At 38.1% G+C, this 26873-nt stretch overlaps 1 protein-coding gene across 1 annotated transcript in view; it reads left to right on the forward strand.

Moving 5' to 3' along the window:
* SLC38A1 (solute carrier family 38 member 1) overlaps positions 1 to 26873 on the forward strand; it is an 86999-nt gene that overhangs the window by 36625 nt on the left and 23501 nt on the right. Inside the window, 7 exon segments of the mRNA XM_030939971.1 lie at positions 3212 to 3287; positions 3580 to 3695; positions 23724 to 23797; positions 25228 to 25283; positions 25285 to 25321; positions 25613 to 25694; positions 26686 to 26768. Of these exon segments, the coding sequence (XP_030795831.1) occupies positions 3212 to 3287; positions 3580 to 3695; positions 23724 to 23797; positions 25228 to 25283; positions 25285 to 25321; positions 25613 to 25694; positions 26686 to 26768 (524 nt within the window).

The following is a 26873-nucleotide window of genomic DNA, read 5'->3' on the forward strand; positions in this document are numbered from 1 at the left end:
CCTTGGATTTTAGTATCTTCAGAAGAGAGAGGGGTATCCTAAAACCAATGCCCTAAAAATACTAAGGGACATTGTACAGTCTTTTGACAACAACACTTAAATATTTTGAGCCAATTTCATTTTGGAAAGTTCAGTGCCCACGTTTCTTAGGGCTGCCTGTGTGAAAGGGAAGGCTGCTTTCCCCTGACATTCTGCAGCCAGATCTGTAAATCTTAGTTTTGTGGAAAGATTCAAAACTTTAAAGATAAAAGAAAAACCAAACCAGTCATTAGCAGCAATGCTATATACAACCACCAGAGTTTGCCTGCAAAGATATTGCTTTTATCATGTCAATCTCTTGCTAAGAACATTCTATATTATTTCTTTTTTTTTTTTTTTTTTTTTTTTTTTGAGATGGAGTCTCGCTCAGTTGCCCAGGCTGGAGTGCAGTGGCGCGATCTCGGCTCACTGCAAGCTCTATATTATTTCTTAGGCTTTTGTCTTTTAGTTTTCTCTGGCTAATCCCAGTCTATGCTGTTTTTTCCTTCTCTGGACTCCTTACCTCATCTTAATCTGCACAGCCTGACGTTCTTATACTGGTATTAGCTGGTATGGTCACTCCTTGGCCGGAATGTCAGCTCCTGTGTTTCAGGAGACCAAGGTTTTTCTTCCACATCCTTTTGATTCCCAGTAGGTCCTAGCCGAAAACAGTGTCCGCAGATTGTATAGCTTATACCAAGTAATGATCCCAGCTTAAGTTTGTAATAAGTGTATTGCCTAACTTTGGTATATCCTGGTGAAATAACACAAACTTGGAGAAATCATGCCTAAAAGAACCAGATCCCTTGGATAAAGATGAAAAACATTGATGAATAAAATTAACATCAATAATACATATGTTTCATTTAAAAACATTTTATTGTGATATACAGCATCATTGAAAAAAGTGTATGAGACCGGGTGCGGTGACTCATGCCTGTAATCCCAACACTTTGGGAGGCCAAAGTTCAAGACCAGCCTGGCTGTCATAGCAAAACTATGTATCTACTAAAAATACAAAAATTAGCTGGGCGTGGTGGTGCACATGTGTAATCCCAGCTACTTGGGAGGCTGAGGCACTAGAATCACTTGAGCCTGGGAAGTGGAGATTGAACATCTGCACTGCAGCCTGGGTGACTGATTGAGACTCTGTCTCAGAAAAAAGTATATGAAAATCTAATGTACAGTTTAAATAGTCATGCTTCATTAAACTAGTCCAGTTCAAGTGGTTTTATATTTATTAATGAAAAATTCACTGTCATTAGTTCTAACCATGATCAGGTAATTGAATTTCCAGACTAGAAGAGCCAAAAAGCATCCCTAACATATCTTACTAATATATGCAGCAGTTTGCCTATGCATGGACTTTTAATTTTATTTAATTTTTTATTTTTATGGATTTAGGAGGTACAAGTCCAGTTGTGTTACACAAATATAGTACATAGTGGTGAAGTTTGGGCTTTTAAAATAGTAAACATTGTACCCAGTGGGTAGTGTTTCATCCCTTGCCGCCTCCCACGTTCCCCTTTTTTGGAGTCTCCAGTGTCTATTATTTCACTCTCTCTGTCCACGTGGACCCATTGTTTAGCTCCCACTTATAAGTAAGAACATTCAGGTTTTGACTTTCTGTTTCTGAGTCATTTCGTATAGACTTTCAGCTCTATCCACATTGCTGCAAATGACATGTTTTATTAATTTTTTTGGTGACATAGTATTTCGTGGTGTACATCCACACTCTATTTTCTTTACCCAGTCATCTGCTGATGGACACTTAGGTTGATTCCATGACTTTGCCATGGTGAATAGCACCGTGATAAATATATGAATGCAGGTATTTTTTGATTTAATAGTTTCCTTTCCTTTGGGTAGATACCCAGTAGTGGGATTGCCAGATTGAATGGTGTTCTATTTTTACTTCCTTGAGGAATATCCATACTGTTTCCCATAGAGACTGTATTAATTTAAGTTCCCACCAATGGTGTGTAAGCGTTCCTTTTATTTCCACATGCTCACCAACATCTGTTGTTGGACTTTTCTTTGACAAAATCATTTGTTTTCTAATCGAGAATTTTTTTTAATTAGGAATTTAGGCTATAAAGTTTTGATATTCGCCCCGAATATATTTGATGATTCTTAAAGCATTTTAAATTCTTACTTCTGTATATTTGTACATCATTTACTCTATTTAGCCTGGCTGAATTGTTCCCATCTCAAGTCCCATTTCCCCCATGGAGAGGACTGTCTAACATCTATTGCTGTTACTCTGTGCCAAGGGCTGGACTGATGTTTAACATGTGCTCTCTCATTTAATTCTCCCAATAACTTGATAAGATAATGTAATAGTGTTAACTTCTGTTTCCTAGATGAGGAAACAAAGGTAGCATGCTCAGGCCCTCAGAGATAGTGAGGATTTGAACTCAAGTTCTAAGTCCTTTGCTTTCTTAAAGCTCTGGCTCTGACTCTCACCATGGACCATATGCCCTGCCTCCCCACCATAATTTCCTAGTCTGAACTCCCATAGCCTCCTGTTTGCATCACTTATTACATACCCCCATGTCTCCCCAATGCCTGTTCCAGTGACTTGCATATAGCAGGTGCTGAAGGAATGTTTAATGGTGAAACAGTTGTTTTCTTTTCTCCAAGGGAAAGGGAATTTCTATTTAACGATTTTGTAGTCCAAGAACCTGAGCTCAAAAGAAAACCTGCCTCTAGTATCCTTTTAAATACCAGGTTTATAGTAGTCTTGATATTATGTAATTTTCCACTTAGAGAAAAAACTATACAAAAATTAATTTGTTGTATATAGTGTTTAAATGTATTATTAAAATGATTCAAAATGTATAGCTGTTTTTGACTTACAGTTGCCTTTCATTTCATCTCAAGATGAGCACCTGTTATTGGCATTGTTTTGTACTAGGTAGAGTGCAGGATATAAAAATGAATGAGGCAAAGTGCCTGCCCTTAGGGCACTTACAGTTTATGTGGTAAAACGAGAATATAGACAACCCATACTGGCAAAAAAAAAAAAAAAAAAAAAATTGGGAGGAGTTGGTGGTTGAATAGGGCTATAAACTCTTAGAGAGCTGATTGGTAACTGCTCATGTATGTTTTGGTGAGTAATAAATCATTTAGTCGAGATGTCAAACTTCAAATCGTTATCATAAGGTTAAATATATTACGCATGTCTTTACAGCAAGTTTATTTCTGATCGTGAAAGTAGAAGAAGTCTCACAAACAGCCATTTGGAAAAAAAGAAATGTGATGACTATGTAAGTATCTTTAGAATGAAGTATGTTTTTTTTAATCATATAAATTGGGACAAATCTTTTTAATTCAAGTAGCATAACACCAAAAGCAAAACTACCTGTATTCACCAGGATATTCTTCATACCTTATGTATTTTCTCTTGAAATCCATTCAAGGAAATAACTAGACAACTAAGAATGGATTTCCTTGAATTTTATTTCCATATTGGTTCCTGAGAGTGCCTTAAAGGCTTTGGCTTGATGAACTTTCTTGGGGATTATTTTGCTTAGTGTCAATGTTTGTTTCTTTGTTCAGATTCCAGGTACAACCTCCTTAGGCATGTCTGTTTTTAATCTAAGCAACGCCATTATGGGCAGTGGGATTTTGGGACTCGCCTTTGCCCTGGCAAACACTGGAATCCTACTTTTTCTGTGAGTACTGACGTGCCGGTACTTTCCATTTTAAAACTGAACTTTTTGTATGTTTCTGTTATTACATAGAAGAAATGTGAAATATTTATAAATAAGTTTTTTAAATTAACTTGGCTAAGTTACACGTACATACTTTGATATTTATTGCTTGAGTGATTTTCCAAAATGTACCTAATGCTTACAACAAGGAGGAAGGAGAAAATCGTTTTATTAATCAAAAATACTGAAATAAGTATTTGTGAAAAGGATTAAAACATTTGAAAATAACTTTTTTGGGTATTTTTGGAGTCTACCTGTAACTTTAAATCTCAGTTAAAATATTAAGAGGTGTTTAACCCCAGCCAGTCACCACTTTGGCATTTGGATTGCTATGAAGCATGTACTACATCGAAGTGCAATTACAAATTTGTTTGTAATAAATATTCAAGAAGCATAGAAATTTTCAGTATTTTGAAGATGAGAAATTAGCATGTACTTTCCCGCTGAGATTCAATGAAAACAAAATGGGCAATTTTCTTTTTAAATAACTTTATCTCAAACTGTTGAATGGGACTTTCTGCAAATGTATGTATGGAGGGCTTATTTTTAGTTGGAACAAGATTAAGAGAGATGATAGAATTTGTACTAAGAAAATTCTCGCCCAGCCTGATTCCCTCTCAAATGTCACATGAGTGTTAATGGTGAGGTGAGAGAGAAAGCACTTCTCCCAGGATCTTGCCTTTTGTTCCCTGACTTGAAACTCATGCTCTTCATTGGCCTGGCTAGATAGTCCTTGTTGCCATGTCCTTTTGACAGGAGCATCATTTCCTTAGAAGCAGTGACCGAAATGGTTACTAATCCTACAAAGTGTGGATATCCTTTAAAAATGCATCAAAAACTGAGATAAAAGAATATTACTGCCCATTCCGTTACTCAGGAAACAGAAATGCCCATCCATGTTACCCTGTATTAGGCATTAATATTTTTTATGTGTAAACTAACGCATCCTTTCTAAAATTAAAAGACTGTGTAAGATGGTGAATTTGATACATTGTCTTCCATATCGTCAGCCTAATTCAGTGAACCTAACTCTAGCCTCCTCTCTTGATCATCCTGAATGCATCTTTCTAAGTTGTTTTTCTGCTTGAGCTGAGTGTCAGGTTTTAGGGTAATATGGCAGAATTGGACAACATATTTCTATGGTGATTTTGGGGGGTATATGTGAAATTCTGACTCTCTGAGTATAGTAGACAGCTTGAGGAGCTACACTTCTGGTTTTCAGTGCATTTACATGAGACACCCGAGCGCTACTCCCAACTCCTCTTCTAAATGGCTATGTAGTTTTAAGCAAGTTTCTTAGCCACTCTGAGCTTCAGTTCCTTCCTCTTCAAAACAAGGAAGTTGTGCAAGAAAAATTTCAGAACCAGGCCAACCTCCAAAACGCTATGGTTCTGTGACTATTTTCAGTCATTCCAAAGCTGGGAATATGTTCAGTTCAGAATGTGTATTACATTGATTTCTTTTGTTAAAGTTATTGCAACATATCAAGTTATAAATTAACCTAGTGTAAAAAGTCAATTCTTTGATGATTGTAACAACAGTAACTCTTGTATCTCTACAAGAGATACAAGTAGTAACTAGTAGTGCCAGTCACTACTCCAAGTGTTTTATGCAGAATCCTTACAATAACTCTACGAAGTGGCTGCTATCATTAATTTCCTGCTTTACAGACAAGGAAAGCACTGAGGCATAAAGGATAACTTTACTTTTGGAATCTCTCTTGATCACCCTTTTGATGATTTCCTCTACCTCTCTTCTTTGCTAGATCCATTGTTTCCTATATTCCATTTATTCCTCTTTCTGGATTTACTTATGTGCTGTTATTGTTCAGAAAAGGTGACTGAAAATAAAATTTTTTAGAACTTTATTTCTGAAAAATATTTTTATTCTACTTTTACCTTTGATTGGTAGTTTGGTTGGATATTGAACTTTATACTAGCAATAATTTTCATTCAGAATTTTGAAGGTATTGCTCTATTTCCTTCTAGCTTTTTTCTGTTGTGAAGTCCTATATGCTTCTGATTCCTGATCTTTTATATATATCCAGGTTTTGTTAGTTTTTTTTTTTTTTTCTTTTTTTTTTTCAGGAAACTTGTCAAATCTCTTAGTTCCCAATATCCTGCAGTTTCACATGACATGCCTTAAGGTGGGCCTGTTTTCATCAATTGTGTCAGGCACTGGGCGCAATCTTTTCTTTCAGATATCCATGGCTTTGGCCGGGCTCAGTGGCTCATGCCTGTTATCCCAGGACTTTGGGAGGCTGAGGCGGTTGGATCACCTGGGAGTTTGAGACCAGTCTGGCCAGCCTTGCCAACATGATGAAACCCCGTCTCTATTGAAAATACAAAACATTAGCTGGGTGTGGGGGTGGGCACCTGTAATCCCAGCTACTCAGGAGGCCGAGGCAGGAGAATCACTTGAACCCAGGAGGCAGAGGTTGCAGTGAGCCAAGATCGCGCCACTGCACTCCAGCCTGGGCGACAGAGCAAGATTCTGTCTCAAAAGAAAGAAAGAAGAAAGAAAGAAAGAGAGAGAGAGAGAGAGAGAGAGAGAGAGAGAGAGGGAGGGAGGGAGGGAGGGATCCATGGCCTTCAGTTTGGGGAATTTTTGTGTTGATGAATTCCTATTACCCCCAGATTTTGGACCTTCTAGACTAGCCCTCTAGTTTTTTAATCTTTCCTTTATTTTCATTTTTATAATGTTTCACTGTAATTTTTGGGATATGTCCTCAATTTTTCCCCTCTTTATTGAATGTTTTATTTCTGTTACTATTTTTTATTTATAGGAGCTTAAAAACTCTAAGAATGTTTCTTTTTAATATTATTTTGGTTCTGTTTCATGATTTCAATATCTTCTCTGAGGATTCTAATGATAGTTTTTTTCTGCATTATGAAAAATTTAAAAAGTAAAGTAGAGAGAATAGTAGAAAAAGATTTTTATGTTTAATTCCTTCTATGGATGGTTGTTTTAGTCAATCCCCCACCAAGATTGTCTTGAAGCAAATCTCAGCTATTTTATTATTTCATCACTAAATATTTTAGTATATATCGCTAAAATATAAGGACTCTTTTAACTCAATATGTCATACCTAGAAACAAGTCGACAACAGTTCCCTAATATCATCAAATATACAATCAGTATTTAAATTGCTTTGTTTATGTTATGTTTGTAAACATTTGAGTTGTTCAAATCAGTACTCAAATAAGGTTCATACAGTGCAATTGGTTGATATGTGTGTTTTAAGACTTTTAATTTATATTTTCCCATTTCTCTCCTTCTATTCTGTGCCATTTATTTAAGAAACTGGGCCATTTGTGTAAAGTTTTCCACAATCTGGATTTTGCTGTTTGTGTCCCTGAGGTACAAGCTGATTTTTGTTTGTTTTGGGGTCTTTCACCTTAGACTCTTTGCTGAGATGTCAGATAATTCCTCTTTATCTGCTATCTTCAAGAATGGGGGGAAAACAAGGCTGATTTGAGCTTGGGACACATGAGTGGGGCTTGTTCGCAATAGCTTCACTTAAGATACTCTCGAGCCCTTTACTTGGGAACCACCAGGGTCAGTTTGTCTAGGACCCTCTTCTTTGGCTGTTCAGATCACCCAGAGAACAGCTCCCAATCCCCTGTTCTGGGGGCCTTGACCTCACCACCATCTTTCTGGGAACCAAGTAGGGGGAAAGGGCTGGAATGATTATCCCAACAGGCATGTGTTCACTCAGTTCCCAATTTTCATTAGAGTATGCCTCTTCCCCACAAATTGTGCCTTGTCTCTCACCTAGAAACATATATCGTATACTTTCCAGAGAACATATATTCAGATTGTTGTCAGGATGGGAGAGGACCAACCAGTCAGCTTTATGGAGTAGGACCTGGTCTGGGGAATCTAGCTATTTCTTGAAAAAAGTTCAACAGATCCTCACTATTTTAGCTCACCCCTTTCATTATCCCCAACTTTCGATCATGCCAGCAGTGCCTTTTAGAGATTCTGAGAGGTAAACTGAGTTGGTCTTGGCTTTTTCCACTGCCGATTTATGGTTCAGGTCTGTCTGCTTTCCAGCATTCAAAATTTCATTATTGTCTACTGTTATATTTTATCCTAGCAGTTTTATGCCTTAAAAAATATATTTTTACTAGATATCAAGGGAGAGGGAGTAAGTTCTTGTATTCAGTCTACTATTCCTAGAATTCAATTGATTTTTAACTATACTGGCTGAGGGATAATTGATCCCGTATCTCATGACACTTTAGTGTCTGATTAAAGCAGGGAATTGTAAAAATTTGCTTTTGTAGTTGAAGGAAGATGTTTCCTGGATGAAACTATTATAGATCATTTAGTTATTTGTAAGATGCATGGATAACAAGCGCAACACACCAAGTCTTCAGGCTAAATCTCATGAAGGTAGTTGTACAGAGACTCAAACTTTAAGTTTCTCACTAAACTTAGAACTCTCCTACCTCAGGACAAGGACTCACTCTGTGACTGTTGTAAAACCAGCTGCTCCTACAGCTGCTCAAAGCCAAGAAGCAGTTGGCAGGATCAGGATATTCCATCTGGTACAGGGCTCCATTCCAGACTCACATTGGCCAACATAGGAAAGGAGTCCAAGACTGTCCAGGCTTCTTTGGACCAGCAGCTGGGAAGGCTCCTTGGTGTCTCCCTGAGGCTGGGTGTGGAGTCTTCTCTGAGGTCATCTGGAAACTTGTTGGTGCGATTTCTTTTTCTTGGATGAGTCTGTGGCTCATTTTTTTTAAAACCTATCCATAATGGCTGTCATCCCTGTTTAACACACTCTAATTCAGTTAGATTCAGTGAGTCCTGTCCTGTTGTAAGAGTGGTGCTGGATTTTGCATTTTTCTGAATTCTGAGGATGCTGGTGAGGACTCTCAATTTATCATAGTTCTACAGGTATATATCCTCTATGGGAAACAAAGTGGGGCTGGACCCTGAGGCTGCAAGTCAGGGATGTACTGAGGCACAAGTACCTCAGGGTAAAGAGTACCTATTGAGCTGTTTTCCTAGGAGTGAGGACCCAAATAAAAGGTAATAGATGCTAAAGGAATTTCCTGCCACCATAACTTCCTCTTTATCTGAGTCTTACCCATAACTCCAGCATAGCAGAAGTAGGGATTAAAACTCAATATTGACATGGAAGAATGGTAGGTTTTGTTTTGTTACATTTTGTTACATTTTCTAGAGATTTCTATTACAGGCATACATTTTATAGGAAATTAATCTCTATAACACATCTCATAGTACTAGGTAAGTGTGACATTTATTACACTACACAGAATGTGATAAAGCAATAAATGCTTTTTATTTTTCTATAACTTCTTAGCATGTATTATTATTTTTTTATTTTAATAATGTAGACCTTAAGTTGAAAACCATGAAAACTGAAAGTAGAATTCACGACACTTCTGAGATATCAGTTTATTATTAACACTGAGTTTGTGAACAATCTCTTTGAAATGTTAATTGTGAAACAAAAGTACAATGTGTGTAAAACAATAGTTTAAATTTTATTTGGTTGATTATAATACCAGACCTTTTGGATTCTTGTTTTCCATTTTCCAACTCATTTGTGCTGTGGTTGTGGGAATGAAAAAGATAATTTGTCTAAAAACAGACTTTGAAAAGTGGTATGCAAGAAGACTTTTATTAGTACCAATGCATAGAGCTGCTAGGAGGAATACATGCATGGTGTGTGTGTGTGTGTGTGTGTGTGTGTGTGTGTGTGAATGTGAGAGAGAAAGAGAGATGGAGAGAGTGATAGTAGTGTGTGGTGCATAGTACACACTGTAGGTATTTGTTAAAATACTACAGTTAGTATTAGGTAGTCACTAAATAATGGCTAACATTTATTGAACAGTATCTATATATGCTACACTATCTTAATCCCCACCAACAACATTATGAGGTAGGTATTAGCCCCATTTTACAGGTAAAGTAACTGAGTCTTAATAACTTACCTGTGATCACACATTGGAAAGCAGGGGAGTCAGCATCCCATCCAGACTTGCTTGACTCCAGAGCCAGCATGATCTAAAACACCGTACCACCTTTGGTGATGCCTTCTTCAGACACCAAAGTTGCATTATTACTCTACAACTTGAGAAAAACGTTATTCTTATCAATGGATGCTTGCAAATTAGTACTTACCTTTTACTTTCCAATATAATGTACTTTTAAAATCACCTTATAAAATCAGCCAGTGTTCCTGAATTATCTTGCTAGTGTTCCACCAATAACCACCCCCTTTATTGTCATGAAAACAGCTTGGCAATATCAAGTGTACCAAACTGTAGACTGAGAATGTCAGGTTCCTGTTCACAAGTAAATGTATGCCTAAGGTGTATTGCGAAACCAATAAATCTCTCAGCTGCTTCATATTTGTCATGTGGGTTCCTGCATGTGCAATTTAAGATTTCTCATTGTTTTCAGGAGTCCTTGAACTCCTGAAAGAAGTAACTAAACATTTTTTAACTCAGAATTAAACACCAAGTAATAGCAAAATCAAATAATACCAAGTCTAACCCTAGGAAACTTGTTAAATAATCGTGGTACTTTCATAAAATAGAGTATTAGACTACTACTTAAAAGAGTAAAATAGACTTATATGGGCAGGTGAGGAAAAATCTCCTACATTGTAACTGGGAACATAGTGTGTAACACTATGTTGCTGTGTGGCATAGTATTATTAATACTGTGTAACACAGTACTATTACATGATTACAAACTGAATATTGGGTGGAAGTGAGCATGGAAGGAGGGTGTGTCTATGTGTATACATTATATTGCTCAGAATATTTGGGGAGGGTACACAAGATAACTGTTGACAGTGGTTACTTCTGGAGAGTGAGAAAGAGTCTAGAGGTGGAGTGGAGATGGAAAGTTTAGAGTCTTTAAATTTAATTTTAACATGCTTTTAGAGGAAAAAAAGCTAGTTGAAAAAATTGGTTTTTTTGAAGAACTTAACACCAGTGCAATAAGACTTTTTCCTTTTCCTCTTGCCTACTAAAAACTTGAGAGAGAAAATATATTTTTGATGTAGATAGTTAGCCCATGAAGCTAGAATGAGGACTCTGTCAATGCTGTGCCACTTGTTCCAGACTGTATTTTCAATCTCTTCTCCCTTCAGATGACCTCGGCTTCTGTCACACTAACCTTCCCTTTTCTGTACAAGCTGCCTGCCTTGAAACCTTTACCTCGGTCTTTCCACCAGCCCACCCCTACCCTGTCTCATTTCTGTCTTCTGAATCCTCATGGTCCTGGAAGACCTAGATCGGATGTTATCTCCTCCAAAACTGGTTGTCTGATCCTCCCAGGTGAAAGGGAGGTCTCTCTTCCTTTCCTTTTTGGTGTAATTTGTATCTTTCTAATAGTAAGTATCACTTCCATTTTTTAGGCATACATTTTACCTTCCCTGTTGAATGCTGAGTCCTACAAGGGCAGGATTAATGCCAAATTCTTCCTTGTTGAAATCATCCTCCTCCCCTAACAAGTTCTAGAACAGCGTTTGCATGTAGCTGCTTCTCAGCAAAGTTTTACTGAAATGAGTGAATGGATATGTAAGAATTAGATTTTGCAAAACCAGAAACAAGGCTTTAGGGCAAAACAGTGATTCTCATTATTGTTACAAATTTATCAGAGAGGAAAAACATCAACTGAAAGATTTAGTTCACCCTCAAAATTTTAGTAGGCTGTGGAAATGTGCTGATAATAATCACAAAGTCAGGATGGGACTGGCTGCTCATTGCCTACTTTCCTAGGAATGCCTCCTTCATTTGAAAATTCAAAATAGTTCTGAGACTACTAAGAAATACTAGATGAAGTTGGTATTGCAAAAGGGCATTTGTTGTTAAATTGCTATTTGGGAAAAGGACAGTAATTGTCATTGTCAGTTACAGCAATTACCTTCACTTTGGTGGATTGTTTACTTAATTGTAGGTGAATTCTCTGGCCCTCTCTCCCTCCCTGTCTCTCTGTCTGTCTCTCAATATTTGCCTTTGTGGGCCATTTGTAATTATCCTACCAGCAAAACAATGCACCATTGTATTGTCTATGATCCATGTTTACAAACAAACCAGTAAGTACCCCTTCCAGTAAGGATAAGTCTAAAAATATAAGGGTCTGTGTAAACTGAGATCAGACTACCAGGTTCCTTCTCTCTTTAAATTTAGTGTTTTACAATTGAGCCTACATAAGGAGCAAATAGAAATAGAATTAGAACTATAGATCCATCAGCACATTGCCCTAAGTCCTTGCTCATATATTATAGGAATTTGATCTTTATTATCCCATCGCAAAAAATAGTCTTCTCATTCTATCAGGAGAATCATATCCTTAACCAACTGCACCAGCATCACTTTCTGATGTCTCTTAAATATTTTTTAGCAAATTCTACTAAGTTGCAGTGAGATTGCAGCATACCTTTATACAAACTGGGCCTATTCTTAAGCTATTATTGCTTTATTACTTTATACATATGCCAAACAGTTTGAATGACACCTACCAAGATAATAATTTTGCTCTCAGTGGCAACGAAGATGGTCTGTGTGCTATTTATCAAGTTATTCCTTATAAATGGTAAGTCATCTCCTCTGCGCATTCCTAAGTGAGCAGTTCTTTGCCTCCTTAGGAAATACCAAACCAGACCTTGTGATCTAAAGACACAGCAGTTAAGAGGAAGTCAATAAGGAAACCCTGCTCTTCCGGATGATCCTAGGAGGTCCACGGGGCTAGTCACATTCATCTTTCCTCTTGCCAATCAGTTTCTTGTTTTTAGAATTCTTTGAGTTATAGTCACGGTTCCTTAGAAATGATTTGAAGAGAAAATTGTCCTTTGGCTGGCAACAAAAATCGTTGGCCTCAGAGTCTGTTGTTTGGGAGTAATAACCCGGGAGAGGGAGAAATGGCACATTCAGGCTTGCCAACATTTGAAATAATGGAAAAGGGACAGTGGCAGTGTCATTGAACTCTATTGAAATCCACTGGATTAAGAAGCTTTTCAGAAATAGGGAAATGGGAAAGTGGTTAGTGTTGCGCTAACAATGAGTGCCTATTTTGTAAACAGAAATAGTTGGCATGCGTAGATGCGTAGGAGATGAGTCCCACCCATTGTTTTTAGAAGTTGAGCAGCTATTGCTAGTTTATGAGTCATCTGTGATGCATCAGATAAGGGGCTTCCAAGAATTCAATTCTCTTGGCCCCAGAAAAGTAGGGGTGTGTGTGTGTGTGCGCGCGCGTGTGTGCACGCACACATGTGCACGCACAAGAGCGTACACCCTGAGTTCACTCAATCCTATTTATGCTGAGTTGCATCAGGTGCCTTGGTCCTATACAGGGACAACAGTGTGACCTCTGTTTTGGTACAGTGTATTTTTCTTAGCCTGCAACAGACAACTTAACTATACTGGCTATGGTTTGACAGCATTATTCACCTCATGATTTGTAGAATGCCTTTACTCGTCTGGTTTACAGTAGGCCAGGTGTGTGTTAGCACAGTAGAGCAGGTTAAGTATGGTGCAGAGAGCTGGATTTTCAAGGTTAGCTTGAACTTTTATTACTCACGGAATGGTAGTTGGTTTAATTGGAAAACTGCTACTTTGTGGGCCAGTTAGTTTTGCTTTGTTCTCTGGCCACAGACTTTACCTTATGTCAGGCACATGATATCAAAGATCTACATCTATATCAGGGGTCAGCAAGGGACAGCCTGCAGACCAAAGCCACCCGCAGCCTCCTTTTGTGTGGCTGGCTAGGTAAGATTGATGACTTTAAATATTATAAAGGACTCTAAAAAAGAAAAGAAAAGATAGTTATAAAGTGTACATTGTTCCATCAGATCTTTATAACAACCCTGTTAATCACCCCCATTTTATAGATAAAGAAACTGAAACCGCCTTTGCAAAATCATAACTGAGGAAATTATGACAGTGAAAGAAATCAGACCTAACTGACTCTGTCTTGCTTTAACCCTTAAGCTGTCCTTGTTCATTCCTGGGCATAGGCCGAACTAACTTTGGGAAGGAATTCAGTTCATGGTTTGACTCTGAAACAAAATTGGTAACAGCCCTTTTCCAAAAAGACACCCTCCTTGCCTGGGGTCCAGTCTGCCTTTGCAGGACTAACAAATTAACTACACGGTTAGAAATTACAGTTTGGGAGTCATGCAGCCTCTGGCTCCAAGAGTCTGAACCTCCCCAAATTGCTTCTGGGGGTAACATCACTATTGTGAAACCTAAGCTCAGTGCTTGAGAGATTTTGCAGAGTTGTGCTCAGTGGATCAGCTGACACCACCCAGACTGGTAATCTGGCCCAACCAGTTCTGCCATCGCACCCAGGAACAGAAGACAGTAAGAAAATCTCACTTCAACCCCCTATGATTTCACATCCAACCTAACCAATCATCACTCCCCACTTCCAATGCCCCTAGCTGCCAAATTATCTTTAAGAACTCTGATCTGCGAATGCTCTGGGAGACTGATTTGAGTAACAATAAAACTCCAGTCTCCTGCACAGCTGGCTCTGTGTGAATTACTCTTTCTCCATTGCAATTCCCGTCTCTCGATAAATTGGTTCTGTCTAGGCAGCAGGCAAGGTGAACCCATTGGGCAATTACAAAACTAAAATTAACAGAGAGGTTGAGTAACTTGCCCAAGATGACTGATATCTGTGGAGAGGAGAGCAACAAGTCTATTGGGTGCTCCTCTTACGCCTCCTGTTTCTCCTTAAATGTGCTTTGTTACCACAAAAACAGAATGGGAAAATATGAATGAAACCCCCAATCCACCTTTCTACAAAAAAGTCCCATTGAGAACAGCATATTCCTTTATTTCAAGTCACATGGGGTTTTTCTGTCACTCAAGAGTTAACATCTTTAGAGTATGATAAAGAGTAAGGATTTAGGTTTGAGAAGGGAAATGACTTGTCCTTATGGAATGGGAAAAGAGGAACAAGGACACATCAAGAGTGTCAAGAGTTATAAATGGAGCACCCACAAAACCCACAACCCTCTACCCACTATAGGTTAAAAACAGGAAGTGGTAGTGGTACATGGCTCTCTTTCTTACTGGTACAACATCCTCATTTAAGCTCAGACCTGTCTTTCACTTTTTTACAAAGAACCAACTAAACTAAAATTCTATTTTTACCGGCATACTTATTTTAGATTCCTCTTTCTTTTTAGGATTATATTAGATACTATTTGAATTGGCCATCAGCAATGCATATTTCTTTTTCTAGACAAAACAAAATACCTAACTGACAGTGAGGCTAGTTTAAGAGAAGCTTTGTGCCACAAAACTTAGATTTACCTACAAGGAAAGAAATGGAATGAACTGTACAAATAATTAGTCTCCACCTGTTTCCTGCCTGGCCTTTTAAAACCACCCATTTAATTCCCTAATCTAATTTGTAAGCATTATACATGATCACATGCTACAAGGTCACCGTGTGCTGGTCTTCTGACCCTCAGAATTTTGAAATTTGATCAGAATTTAGTGACTAAGAAGTCCACTTTGGGACTGAATAATTATATGTTTCTACTCTTTTCTGTAAGTGTTTTGTGATCTCCTTAATCAAACAGGGACTATATTAATAAGCTTGGGACTTAAACAAATGCAACTCTCCCCTAAAAAGGGGTTAAAATAATAATATGGTCACTTGAAAAGTTCTTTATATTTTTATTGTAAAACTAAGATAATCATTAAACCATTTTGAAAATGCATAAAATAAATGAAATAAAGTATAAAGAAATCACTCAAAGTCTCTCTGTTCAGAGTGTTCAGGCTCACCTTAGACAAGCTCTATTAACATTGCAACGTATATCATTCTAAGATTTTTGTTTTGTGCTTAGGTCTTATTTTTTACAGTGTTATTCCTCTCTAGATGTTTGACTTTAACAGACAATGCAACGTGATGGGTAGGGACTTTGGAGTCATACTACCAGGGTTTGAGTGCTCTGACACTAGCTGTGTGACCTTAGACAAAATATGTAACCTCCCTGGTTACCTTATTTACCTTATCTGTGAAATAAGGATAGTAATAGTACTACTCATAAGTGAAGCATTTTAAAAAGTGCGTAGAATGGGCCTGACATATAGTGAATACCCCAGCATTTGATATTATTAATGATCAGGAAAGTGTTTTATTAATTATATTGAATACCTTAAGGTAAATTAAAGAGCTTGACAAAACCCATTTTCATATAAAAGATCATTTTGAATTTTTCAAACTATTCAACATTTTCATATGAATTTAGGGACTCAGAACACCTTGTCCTCTCTCTTCGCTTTTGGGCCTGCCTCTTTCCATCTGAGCTCTCATTAAACAAAAGATTTTTTTTTTTTTTTGAGATGGTGTCTCACTCTGTCGCCCAGGCTGCAGTGCAGTGACATGATCTCAGCTCACTGCAACCTCCGCCTCCCAGGTTCACGCCATTCTCCTGCCTCAGCCTCCCGAGTAGCTGGGACTACAGGGACAGGCCGCCAAACCCGGCTCATTTTTTGTATTTTAGTAGATACGTAGATACAGTGTTTCACCATGTTATCCAAGCTGGTCGCGAACTCCTGAGCTCAGGCAATCCACCCATCTCGGCCTCCCAAAGTGCTGGAATTACAAGTGTGAGCCACCATGCCCAGCCAGGATTCTTCTTCTGTGTCTCTTTCCTCACCCCTTAAGTCTCCCATTGGCATTGCTTCCCTGGGCCAGAAACCACTATTCCTGTCCTTGAGCCTCACTGAGAGCCTCTGGTCCCTCACTTAAACCTTCTACTCATGCCCTACTTCCTGTTTCCACTGGCTGGCTGTCACACTGGCCTGGAAAACCCCTGAAGCTGAGCTTTCCAACAGCATAGACAGAGCGACACCAAATTCTTGGTTTCCATTTTCAGTTGGGTCCTCCCCACTGTCCAACCCCTCCATCATTTTCAGCTAGTGTTCTAGTCTCTTCAACAGTGTTTTCAAATCTTTATACAGGTATTTCCCCTAGAATAATTGGGGGTGGGAGAGGCCAGCAACAGCAGAGAGGAGTGGAGAAAGATAGTTAAACTAGCCCAGAACTGATGCATTTCCTATGGTTTGTCTGAGTTTCTTGTCCTGGATTCTAAATTTTTCTTGTAAATACTCTGCCTCAACCAGCAGCATGTCTGAAAGTTTTGGATTGAGGGCTGTGGGTTAACAGAAGACAGTGATAGATCAAAAGAGGACTAGTAATAAAGACCACTTTTACCCCAGCTCAAGGAGTTTTTATATGTACTAGCCTGCTTATTTAATTGAGGATAATAAAAGTTTTATGCTTCTAACTGGATTTAGAAGAGGAAGAATTACATATTTTAGTAAGCCTCAGATCCCTTTTGGAAGGAGTGAAACATGGGGGAGGGGAGGTTGAAAATAATATTTAAATATATTTCCTGCTGAAGCAAATAATGCTTGAGGTGGGCGGATCACCTGAGATCAGGAGTTCGAGATCATCCTGGCCAATATGGTGAAACCCCTCTCTACTAAAAAAATAACAAAAATTAGCCAGGTGTGGTGGCACGTACCTGTAATCCCAGCTACTCAGGAGACTGAGGAAGAATTGCTTGAACCTGGGAGGCAGAGGTTGCAGTGAGCCAATATTGCACCACTGCATTCCAGCCTGGGTGACAGTGAGACTCTGTCTCAAGGGGAAAAAAAAAAAAGTAATGCTTGAGGAAGTCAGCCAAAGAAAGTAGACGAGACCTTACTTTTCATACTGGAAGCTAGTCAGCATCGCACAGCAATGAGAATGATTAAGCTGTAAGTGATTTCTTCACTGCCACCTTACCTGGGTAGCCGTGGGGTCTGTGTTTACAGGTAACTGAGCTGCAGTGTTGGCACAGCACCTTACCACAAACAGTGTGGCAGATGATGCACACAGCACAGTGGACTGAGAAACAGAAAGAACTGGGATGTATACGCCACATGGCCAGAACTCAGCACTTGCAGCCTTGCTGCTTCCAGGGAGGTCCATGGACCAGTAGCAGCAGCAGCATCTGGCAGCTTGTTAGAAATGCTGAATCTCAGGTGCTGACCCATGACTTGATCCATTTTAACAAGATCCTAATTCGCACACACATTAAAGTTTGAGAATAGCTGCTTTCAACTTTGCAAGGGAGAGTCATGCTAGGGAGGGCTGCTGGTAACGGTTCCCTCTTCTTTGGGGGAGGAATGGGTCCTGGAGGAGTTGAAAGCACTCAGCTGCACAGCAGCCCCAAACACCCCCATCTGAGCTATTTCTGGATCTGAAGCAGTGACGGCTGTTTTACCTCCACCCCTACCAAAGCCTCTGATGCTGTGTTGGGAGGATGTCATATGATTTGTTGCTGTGTAGCTAGGCTTTTAAAATACAGTCTTGTCTCCCTTAAAGTGTCCTGAGGTTGGTTTTTGTTTGTTGGTTGTTTTTTTGTTTGTTTGTTTGTTTGGGGATATACTTTATATACAATAAAATTTCCCAATTTAAAGGGTGAGATTTGTTAAGTTTACCCAAATACAGTTGTGAAATCACCACCACAATCACTGTATAAAACATTTCAATCACATTAAATGTTTTGGTTTTATTTGTTGTCACAGCTTTCCACTTTATTAGCATATGGTACTTTTAAATATGAAAATAATAATAACATTATTCATACAATCTTTGGGTAAACTATGGAAGACCAAATAATTACAATTCTGTTAATATGATTCAAAACATTGACAAATACGTTTTTTCAATAGATGTTTAGATGTTCATTGTTGAAAAGATGAGTCAAAATTTTCTTGCAGCAAAAAGAGTAAATATATCTAGGACCACTGTCAGAAATCTTTTTCTTTTTTTCTTTTTTTCCTCATGCCACTTTGTCTAAGACACTATCAGAAATCTTTTTAAAAATCATGGAAAACAAGAGTATCCCCAGAGGATTAGAAATAGGCTAATTTAATCCCAACTTTCAAAAATGGCAAAAAGTAGATGCCAAGAAATAGTGTAGAGAAAATTATTAAATGGCTTGTTTATGTGCAATGACTGCAGAAAACATTGCTCTGTAGAGACCAACAGAGTTTTTCTAAATAGTCACTAAACTAGTATCATCTTTTGAGATAAGGTGAGCTAAGTAGATCACAGGACTATCTTCATAGAGGGAGTCTTGATTTTAGTTAAGATATTTGGCACAATCTCACATAACTTGCCAATGAGATTCTAATGTTTGTAAATTCACTGATTCTCAGTGAAGACTCTGTTATGTGTGTGTTTGATGTTGAATGTAAATAGGTGAATTAAACTGTCATGGTCTGTCTTACAATCTAGTGATGGAGACACATAATAACACAATAAAATAAAAAGATTACTCTGGCTGCTGGGTGGAAGATGGATCTGAGGAGACAAGTAAAGGGAGACAAGTAAAGATGATCACAGTTACCCAGAAATTAAAGATGATGGCTCACACTAGAGTGGAGATGGGAACAAAATGCCTGTGGATTTGGGATAAATTTTGGAAGTAGAAATGATAGGGCACTTGCCAATGAACTAGATATAAAGGATGAGGGAATGGGTGAGAGATAAGGTCAACTTCCAGGCTTCAAGCAGTTGACTGGACAATGGGCCATTTCCAGATGGTCTTGTTCTATTCACAGTTGATGCCAGTGACTTGGATGAAGGTACACTTAAGATATGAAGTTAGATGCAGTGGTTAATAGATAAGTAAAAAGGATCAACAATTTAAGAAGAGATCATGAGACTTGAAAGATAAAATGTAATGGAAACAAATATAGGTCTTGCACTTAGCTTCAAAAACAAACAAAAAAAGTACACAAGATAGAATTAGGAAGACAGCCTAGTAGCATTCACACCAGAAGCTCAAAAAGAATGAAAAGTGTGTGGTTACCATAAAAATGAATTCCAAAATAGATCATCTTGAAAGAAAAAAGATGTCCAACTCAAAGAATTTCAAAATCCTATCATGCTTTGCACTGTTTGGACCAAATCTGATGTTATAGCATTGTGTTCATCTCAGCACATAAAAAGGATGGTTGAGGAACTGGACCATCGCTGAGATGTAAACAGCCCAAACACTTCATCACATGATGAACAGTTCAAAGAATTAAAGATGTTTGAGTTAAAGAGCACAATCTTAAAATGAGCACCCTCAGGACTGTTAGGTAGGAGAGGTGTTAGATTTCAAGTAGATTCAAATAGGTCCAGAAGGTAAAATGAGGACCCAAGGATAGAAGTAGCAACAGTGATTTCAGCTGAGCCTCAGTTCCAGGCAAGGAACTTTTCAGAAACAGAATGGGTTGCATAATATGTCCCCTTTTAAAAGACACTTTGTAGACCTGGATGCCTGTGTGTTGGCATGGAGTATAAGGGTTTCCCGTCCTGGGTGAAAACCCTGTGCTGGACTAGGTCCTCTCTGAAAGTCTCTCCCTGCTTCAGGAGTCTAAAATTCTAAGTTTCTTCTCAGGAGACTCAAAAATCTACTAGAATGTCCTGCACCACATCTTTCATAATGTTGCTGACACAAGGACTCTTGAAGGTTCCTGACCACATTCTTTGCAATTCTAACTGTCTTGCCACCCCTTCCCCATGACCCATGTACAGTTACATGCTCTAGATCTTCCCCTCAAAGATGAACATAAGTCTGAAATATCAACACCTTGGCAGCCCTATTATCAATCACTGAGCTGTAGTCCCCATGTAAGTACCCCTTTTTTAGCAACCGGTTTTTGTCCCAGCCATATTAATACTTGTGGTCGGTAGCTAACAATGTTGAAGCTTAAATTACATCCAGATGAAATTTTTAAAAGGAATCACTTGTGTTCCTCTGTGTTAGCACAGGAATCCCAGCATGTGTTTCTCTTCCAGGAAACCATAATTATATGTACAGATATCTACCTGGACAATTAGGGGCATAATCATGCTCTAAACAGAAGTGTTCAAACAAGTCAATACGTTCTGTCCAGTTATTCCTCTTTCATCTTTCTCTTAGGTGTCATGGTTTCTGTGTCTCAAGACATCTATGATTTGATTTTTCTAACCCTGTCTAGGATCTATTAGAGTCAACTAGACAACATAGTCCTTCTTTCTAAGAATCTGAACAAGGAGGCAAACTTTCTAAATTTTAATCCTATTAATGCCAGATTCTGGTATAGGCTAAAGTATTCTTAGAATTTTACTTTTACAGTTTGCCTCTTAGTGATCTGATAGAAAAGGGGGTTTTCCTTTATAGTCGTTTTCAGTCTTAGAAGAGAAGATCTACATTTGGGAAAGGACTAAGAAGAGAGTCTTTGCAGATCAGACAGTAAAAGGCAAAACTGTCAGACTCTGAGTACTCTGAGGTGCAATGTTATGTCTCTTAAACATGGGAGGGGGTTGTTTGCATCACTGTGGGAGCACCTCATTCTGTTGTGTTTAAGTGGGGTGAGGAAGATAAGTGAACACTACTAAACTCTTCCCTAATCAACACTTTTCTCCCACTTGAAAAGGGGGTATAGCAGTTTATGGTGCTCAAAGGGCCAGATGCCACAAGCATCATCTACAAAGAGATTCAACACATAGATTGTGTTAAGACACAGCCATGTGCAAGAACCATGTGGTTGCGGGGGCTACTGACTGAGGGAACACAGCAAATGTTTCCTTAGAATGTTTCTTTTGCTAATAAATACTGAGTTCTCCAGGGTTAGGGCCTTTTGTAAATCATTAGGTAAATATTCATAATTATCCCCTCCTGCTAGGCACATAGATAGTTCCTACAAGGTCATACTCTTTATACATTAGACTTGGGCCCATGAGAAAATCCCTTTGGTCACCTTTGGTCCCAGCAGAGTAGACCCAATAGGGCACATGGTCACTCCCGAATTGCATCTGGCTCATCCTAAGATATCACTTATTTTATTCCCGCTAGGAAGCCTGCACTCTTCTGTGCCACACGGAAATCCTCTAGGGCCTGTCACATGTTCATGTAGAAGTGGCTACTTAGTGTTGTGTCCCTGAAAACACGAATGAACTCTGCAGGAAACCCAAAGCTTGCTTCTTTGACATAAATATTGCTTATCTTACTTGATGGAAAAAAAAAATCATGCCACAATTAGGTCCTGTATCTTACTCTGTGACAGAGCATATCAAATCCTGTTCCATTACATATCTCAGAACTACTGGGTTGGTTAATAAATACTTGCTCTCCGTTTCTCACATCCCTCAACCTGAAGAGATAATAAGTGACCTACCCTCTTAATCAGTGTATTAGTCCATTTTCATGCTCCTGATAAAGACATTCCTGAGACTGGGTAATTTATAAAGAAAAAGAGGTTTAACAGACTCACAGTTCCACGTGGCTGGGGAGGCCTCACAATTATGGCAGAAGGCTAACGGCACATCTTACTTGCCCACAGATGAGAAAGAATTGAGAGACAAGCAAAAGGGGTTTCCCCTTATTAAAAAAAACCCATCAGATCTTGTGAGACTTATTCACTACCACAAGAACAGTATGGGGGAACTGCCCCCATGATTCAATCATCTTCCACCAGGAATTATGGGAGCTACAATTCAAGATGAGATTTGGGTGGGGACACAGCCAAACCATATCAATCAGCCTTCTCACTCAAGGATTTTAGGGAAATAAGTCCAGATCTGAATGCACTTCCTTATCAATCATATCTTAACTTAAATTCCCCTTTATTGGCAGATCAGCTGGGCCTTTACCCAAAGTGTTAGGTCTTTTGTTCTTTCTCCTAATGTTTGTTTTGCCTCTGCTGAGCTCTGCCCCTCATTTGCTTGCTGGCCAGTTTCTGGCAGTTCATCTGTTCTGCTGTTGACCATTCTGTACACCCGGTTTATCTCCTCATGGCTGCCTCGTATGTGGGAGAAACAAAACGCAGTAGGATCATAGACAGCTGAGGAGCAGTCATTCTGCCTGGGGCCAGGGAAGGCGACTGAGGAGTTAGCATATGAGCTGGGGCTTAGAGCAGCCTTCAACAGGTGTGCTGGGAGGGGGAAGGGCCAGGTGGAAGCAACCCACGCAGAGCGAACTGCATGATGTGCCAAGTGCCTCTCAACAGCACTTGGTGGAAAAATAATTGCTTTTAATGACTCAAACGTAGAGTCAATTGCAGTAATGTATTGTTCTAGGGATATATTTTCCCACATCAGGAAGTGAGTGGTTTCATTTGGAGACTGGATTTTTTTTTCTTGTTTTTTAATAAATAGGCTTTATTTTCAATTATCATGTCTGTTTTAACCAAATGTTTCAGAAATGATCTATATAATCTCCCACATCATTTTAATTGCTCTTTTTCTTGAGAAGGGTTTGATAATGAGCCAGATGTACTAAAACAAAAACATGAGTTCATCATTCAAAAAAGTCTTTTCATTATACTTGATTGTCAAATGTTCCCACTAGTTAGCAAGGGGTGCTTATTCAGCTAAGAGGAACCAGGTGCAAAAAAAGTAAATTACATTATTAGCCCAATATATAGATGTTAAAATAGCCATGAAGTGATAGATGAACAGAACCCTAGACATCATTTGGCTTGTATCTTTATATTATGGGCAAGGAATCCAGAGATGGGAAATGTTAAACAAGTTGCCCAAAGTCAGGTGGTCATTCTCCTAAGGTCACTGCCAGCCTTTCCCTTTGGCCCTACCACCCCATTCTCACACTTTCTCACCCGGATATAACAGAGAGTGCAACATAGACTACAAAAGCTTTCTTTCATATTGTTGTTTTAAAGTCATCTCAACTGAAATGCTCCCAGAGAGCTGTTTGGGCTTTGAATTACATGAAGAATTTGAACTGTTACTCAGATTCTAATGAGCACTTCTTTATTTGGTAGGACATTTTTATTGAGGATTTTAAAACAGGGATGACTAATAGGTTCCAAAATTTGGATACTATTAACAAATTGTGTTAACCATACAAATAAAACTTTGCCCTTCTAAACTGTAATGTCAGAATATATTCTTTTCTAGTTATTACAAGATTTATTTTCTTTGCCTTAGGGTTCTTTTGACTTCAGTGACATTGCTGTCTATATATTCAATAAACCTCCTATTGATCTGTTCAAAAGAAACAGGTAAGCTGAGGACATGTTTGATTTTGTTAAAACCAGGGTGAATTATTTTTATGGTGACGTTATGGAGCAAATGATCTCTCTCTGTACAGCAATTTGATTATTAAAAAGAAAGACTAATTTGACCTAGAGTGATTAGAAGACCTATGGGAGTATTTATCTAGAGAAACAGTTGCAGCAAAATATAAATTAAATTGTCATGGACAATGAGGAAATAATGTTGTCACTTAAAGTGAACCCTCAATTATATACCTATTTTTCTAGTTTAAAATGACTCCATTTTAAAAGCTTCAGTTTTTTCTCAGGTCTTTATAAATCCAGAACAAAGATTCCATGTTTTTATATTATAGCTTCCAAGGTTTTAAAAGTAAGCAGACCTTTCATTCTCTTGTGCATATACCAAGCAGAAAATGTTACTCCTGAGGCAATGTGGGAGTGAGCAAGCTATGAAGAGACTTCAAGTACTCTGGGCAGTGTAATACCTGAAGTGTTTATTTTCTATTTCTGGGACACTGAATTATGTTTGTAATTCTTTGACTTTTACATTAGCTAAAACCACACTGGCCAGCTATTATTATGTATACATGACTCCATTTAACTGGAACATTTTATAATAAATTGAGGAGCTAACCATTGACTAGTTTAAACACCAGTCTTATGAGAAATTAAACAAAGGTTTAATTATAGCCTGCCCCATATTGCTCTCCATGAACCTTTGGAAAATATGAACTGAACAGTTATAAAGAAATAAAACACTTTTTAAAAAGCGAATACTTTAGAATTTTAGTATTTATTGAGATGAGCTAGTTGAACATTTTCAAATTTTGCTACAGACAAATTATGCTTTTGACAGATTAGTCTTCCACTCTCTTTTATGAGTTGCATGTATTTGAACTGCATTTTATGAATGATTAGATTTTGTATGTAGTGGTTATTAAAATGTGTCTAAGCTTGTTACTACATTTAGAACTTGGAGGCATTGATGGGATGTTATTAAGATAATTCCTTATTAGCCTAATCAGTCATTAATTCAAAAGGAATCTTTTTGTTTCAACTATTAGGATCTTTTTAAATCAAATATGTATTTTAATGATATGTACCAGACCTGAAGACAAAGATCACAGAAGGAATTTCCCCTTTGTAAAGTAGAGGTAGTTAAAAATAAGCCTTATGACCTAATAGGTTAATTGTAATGCTCTGGTAGCCAACTTGAAAAAGGAGAAATGATGGTTGCGTCTCACATTTTAAAATGTCAAGAGTTTGTTTTGTAATGAGGATACCTTAAACCCTGCAAAGCCAAAATGACTATTTGTGTGAGTTTGAGAAAGGCACACAGTACCTTGGGGAACTGTCAGTAGAATGACAAAATCTTGACTATTTTAACTTTCTGAACCCTGTCATTTCTTGTGTTCTCAAATTTGATTTTTAAATAGGCTGCATGGTATATGAAAAGCTGGGGGAACAAGTCTTTGGCACCACAGGGAAGTTCAGTAATCTTTGGAGCCACCTCTCTACAGAACACTGGAGGTAAAAAGAACATGCTCTTCTATACATAACTTGAAACTAATTCTGGTGGCTAAGCGGCCGCATGAATTTTAACATAATTCAAGCAGTTATCATCCTCATTGCTAAAATGGCACAGGGAAAGTAAAGCAGAGACAGCAGTCACTTATTTAAAGCCACAAATCCTGCTAGAGTAGCTGAAGTTGCCTTTGTGTCTTATTGACGGTTGGTCTAAGAACGGGCTGATAACTTTTTACGTAGCTTGCAACGTAAGCCTTGTATCTTCTTTCTAAAAAAGTTCTCATTTTCCTTCAGCAATGCTGAGCTACCTCTTCATCGTAAAAAACGAACTACCCTCTGCCATAAAGTTTCTAATGGGAAAGGAAGAGACATTTTCGTAAGTGATAGACCATTTTTTAAATGATATCACTAAAATATTTTTAATTTAAATATGGGCAAATCAAAATTCTTGCTTTATGAATATTGCAGAAAGTTTTTCCTAGGCTGGTTTTTGTTTGTTTGTTGTTTCAACAATAAATTTCTTTGGGGCTATATAAATGAAAAAAGTAGGAGAGTCATTTGAATATGAACATTTGAAAAGTAGATTTGTCTGTCATGCTGTGAGTGGTGGATACTGCATTTTCCCAAGAGCTTGAAATCTATATCTAGTTTTGGTGAAATAGAACAGATATGGAATATTTTTAACACAAAAGTGGAATATGAAAAAAAAAATTAAGACCCTAGCCTCTTGCTTAAAGAAGGGACATAGTATTTTGGGAGCAAAATTTACATGAGCCAACCTCACTAAAGATGTAGATAACCCTGGAAAATGTTGCAGCTACATTTGGCACAATTGTGTTTTGACTCCCTCTTGTTTAACAGTTCTTGTCAGTCTTAGTTTCTCTGTTTTCTTTCAAGGGAGAATCATAGAAGCCAGAGTTTCTAGTGTTCTCAGGATTCAAGGTCAAATCCAAGGGATCAGGGAGAGAGAAATGCCTACCTGTGCTGACTTGTTTCTCGCTGATACTATCCCAGCAAAACAAAAAGGAGCTTTCTCTTTAAATAATTGGTAGGACAAGTTGTAATCTGACAGAATACAATGTGTGCATTCAGTTTTGAAACCATGTAAATAATTCAAAAGAATGCCACATTTACCCAATGGGAAAGAAAAAAAAACAACAATATTCCTTCTTCCATTACATGGGAGTGAAGCTGTAGTAAATAAGTAGTGGTTGGGTTAAAGTATTTGGATAAGATCTGAATAATGATTTTAAAAGTTAATGGATATAGTAAAAATTAATAAAAATATATATTATGAAATTTTACACTGGAGGGGGAAAAAGTCACTTTCTAAAAAAATATAACCTAACCCTTGAAATGCCTTTCAGAGCCTGGTACGTGGATGGCCGAGTTCTGGTAGTGATAGTTACCTTTGGCATAATTCTCCCTCTGTGTCTCTTGAAGAACTTAGGTAAGGACAGATTTTGTTTTTATCATATTCTGCAGTGCCCAAGTGAATCAGAAACTGAGTAAAAATGGACAGCATTGCCCTCTGCTTCCCCTCTGCATGCGCTCA

The sequence above is a fragment of the Rhinopithecus roxellana genome, chromosome 10, assembly GCF_007565055.1.
Source record: "Rhinopithecus roxellana isolate Shanxi Qingling chromosome 10, ASM756505v1, whole genome shotgun sequence".
Taxonomy (NCBI): Eukaryota; Metazoa; Chordata; class Mammalia; order Primates; family Cercopithecidae; genus Rhinopithecus; species Rhinopithecus roxellana.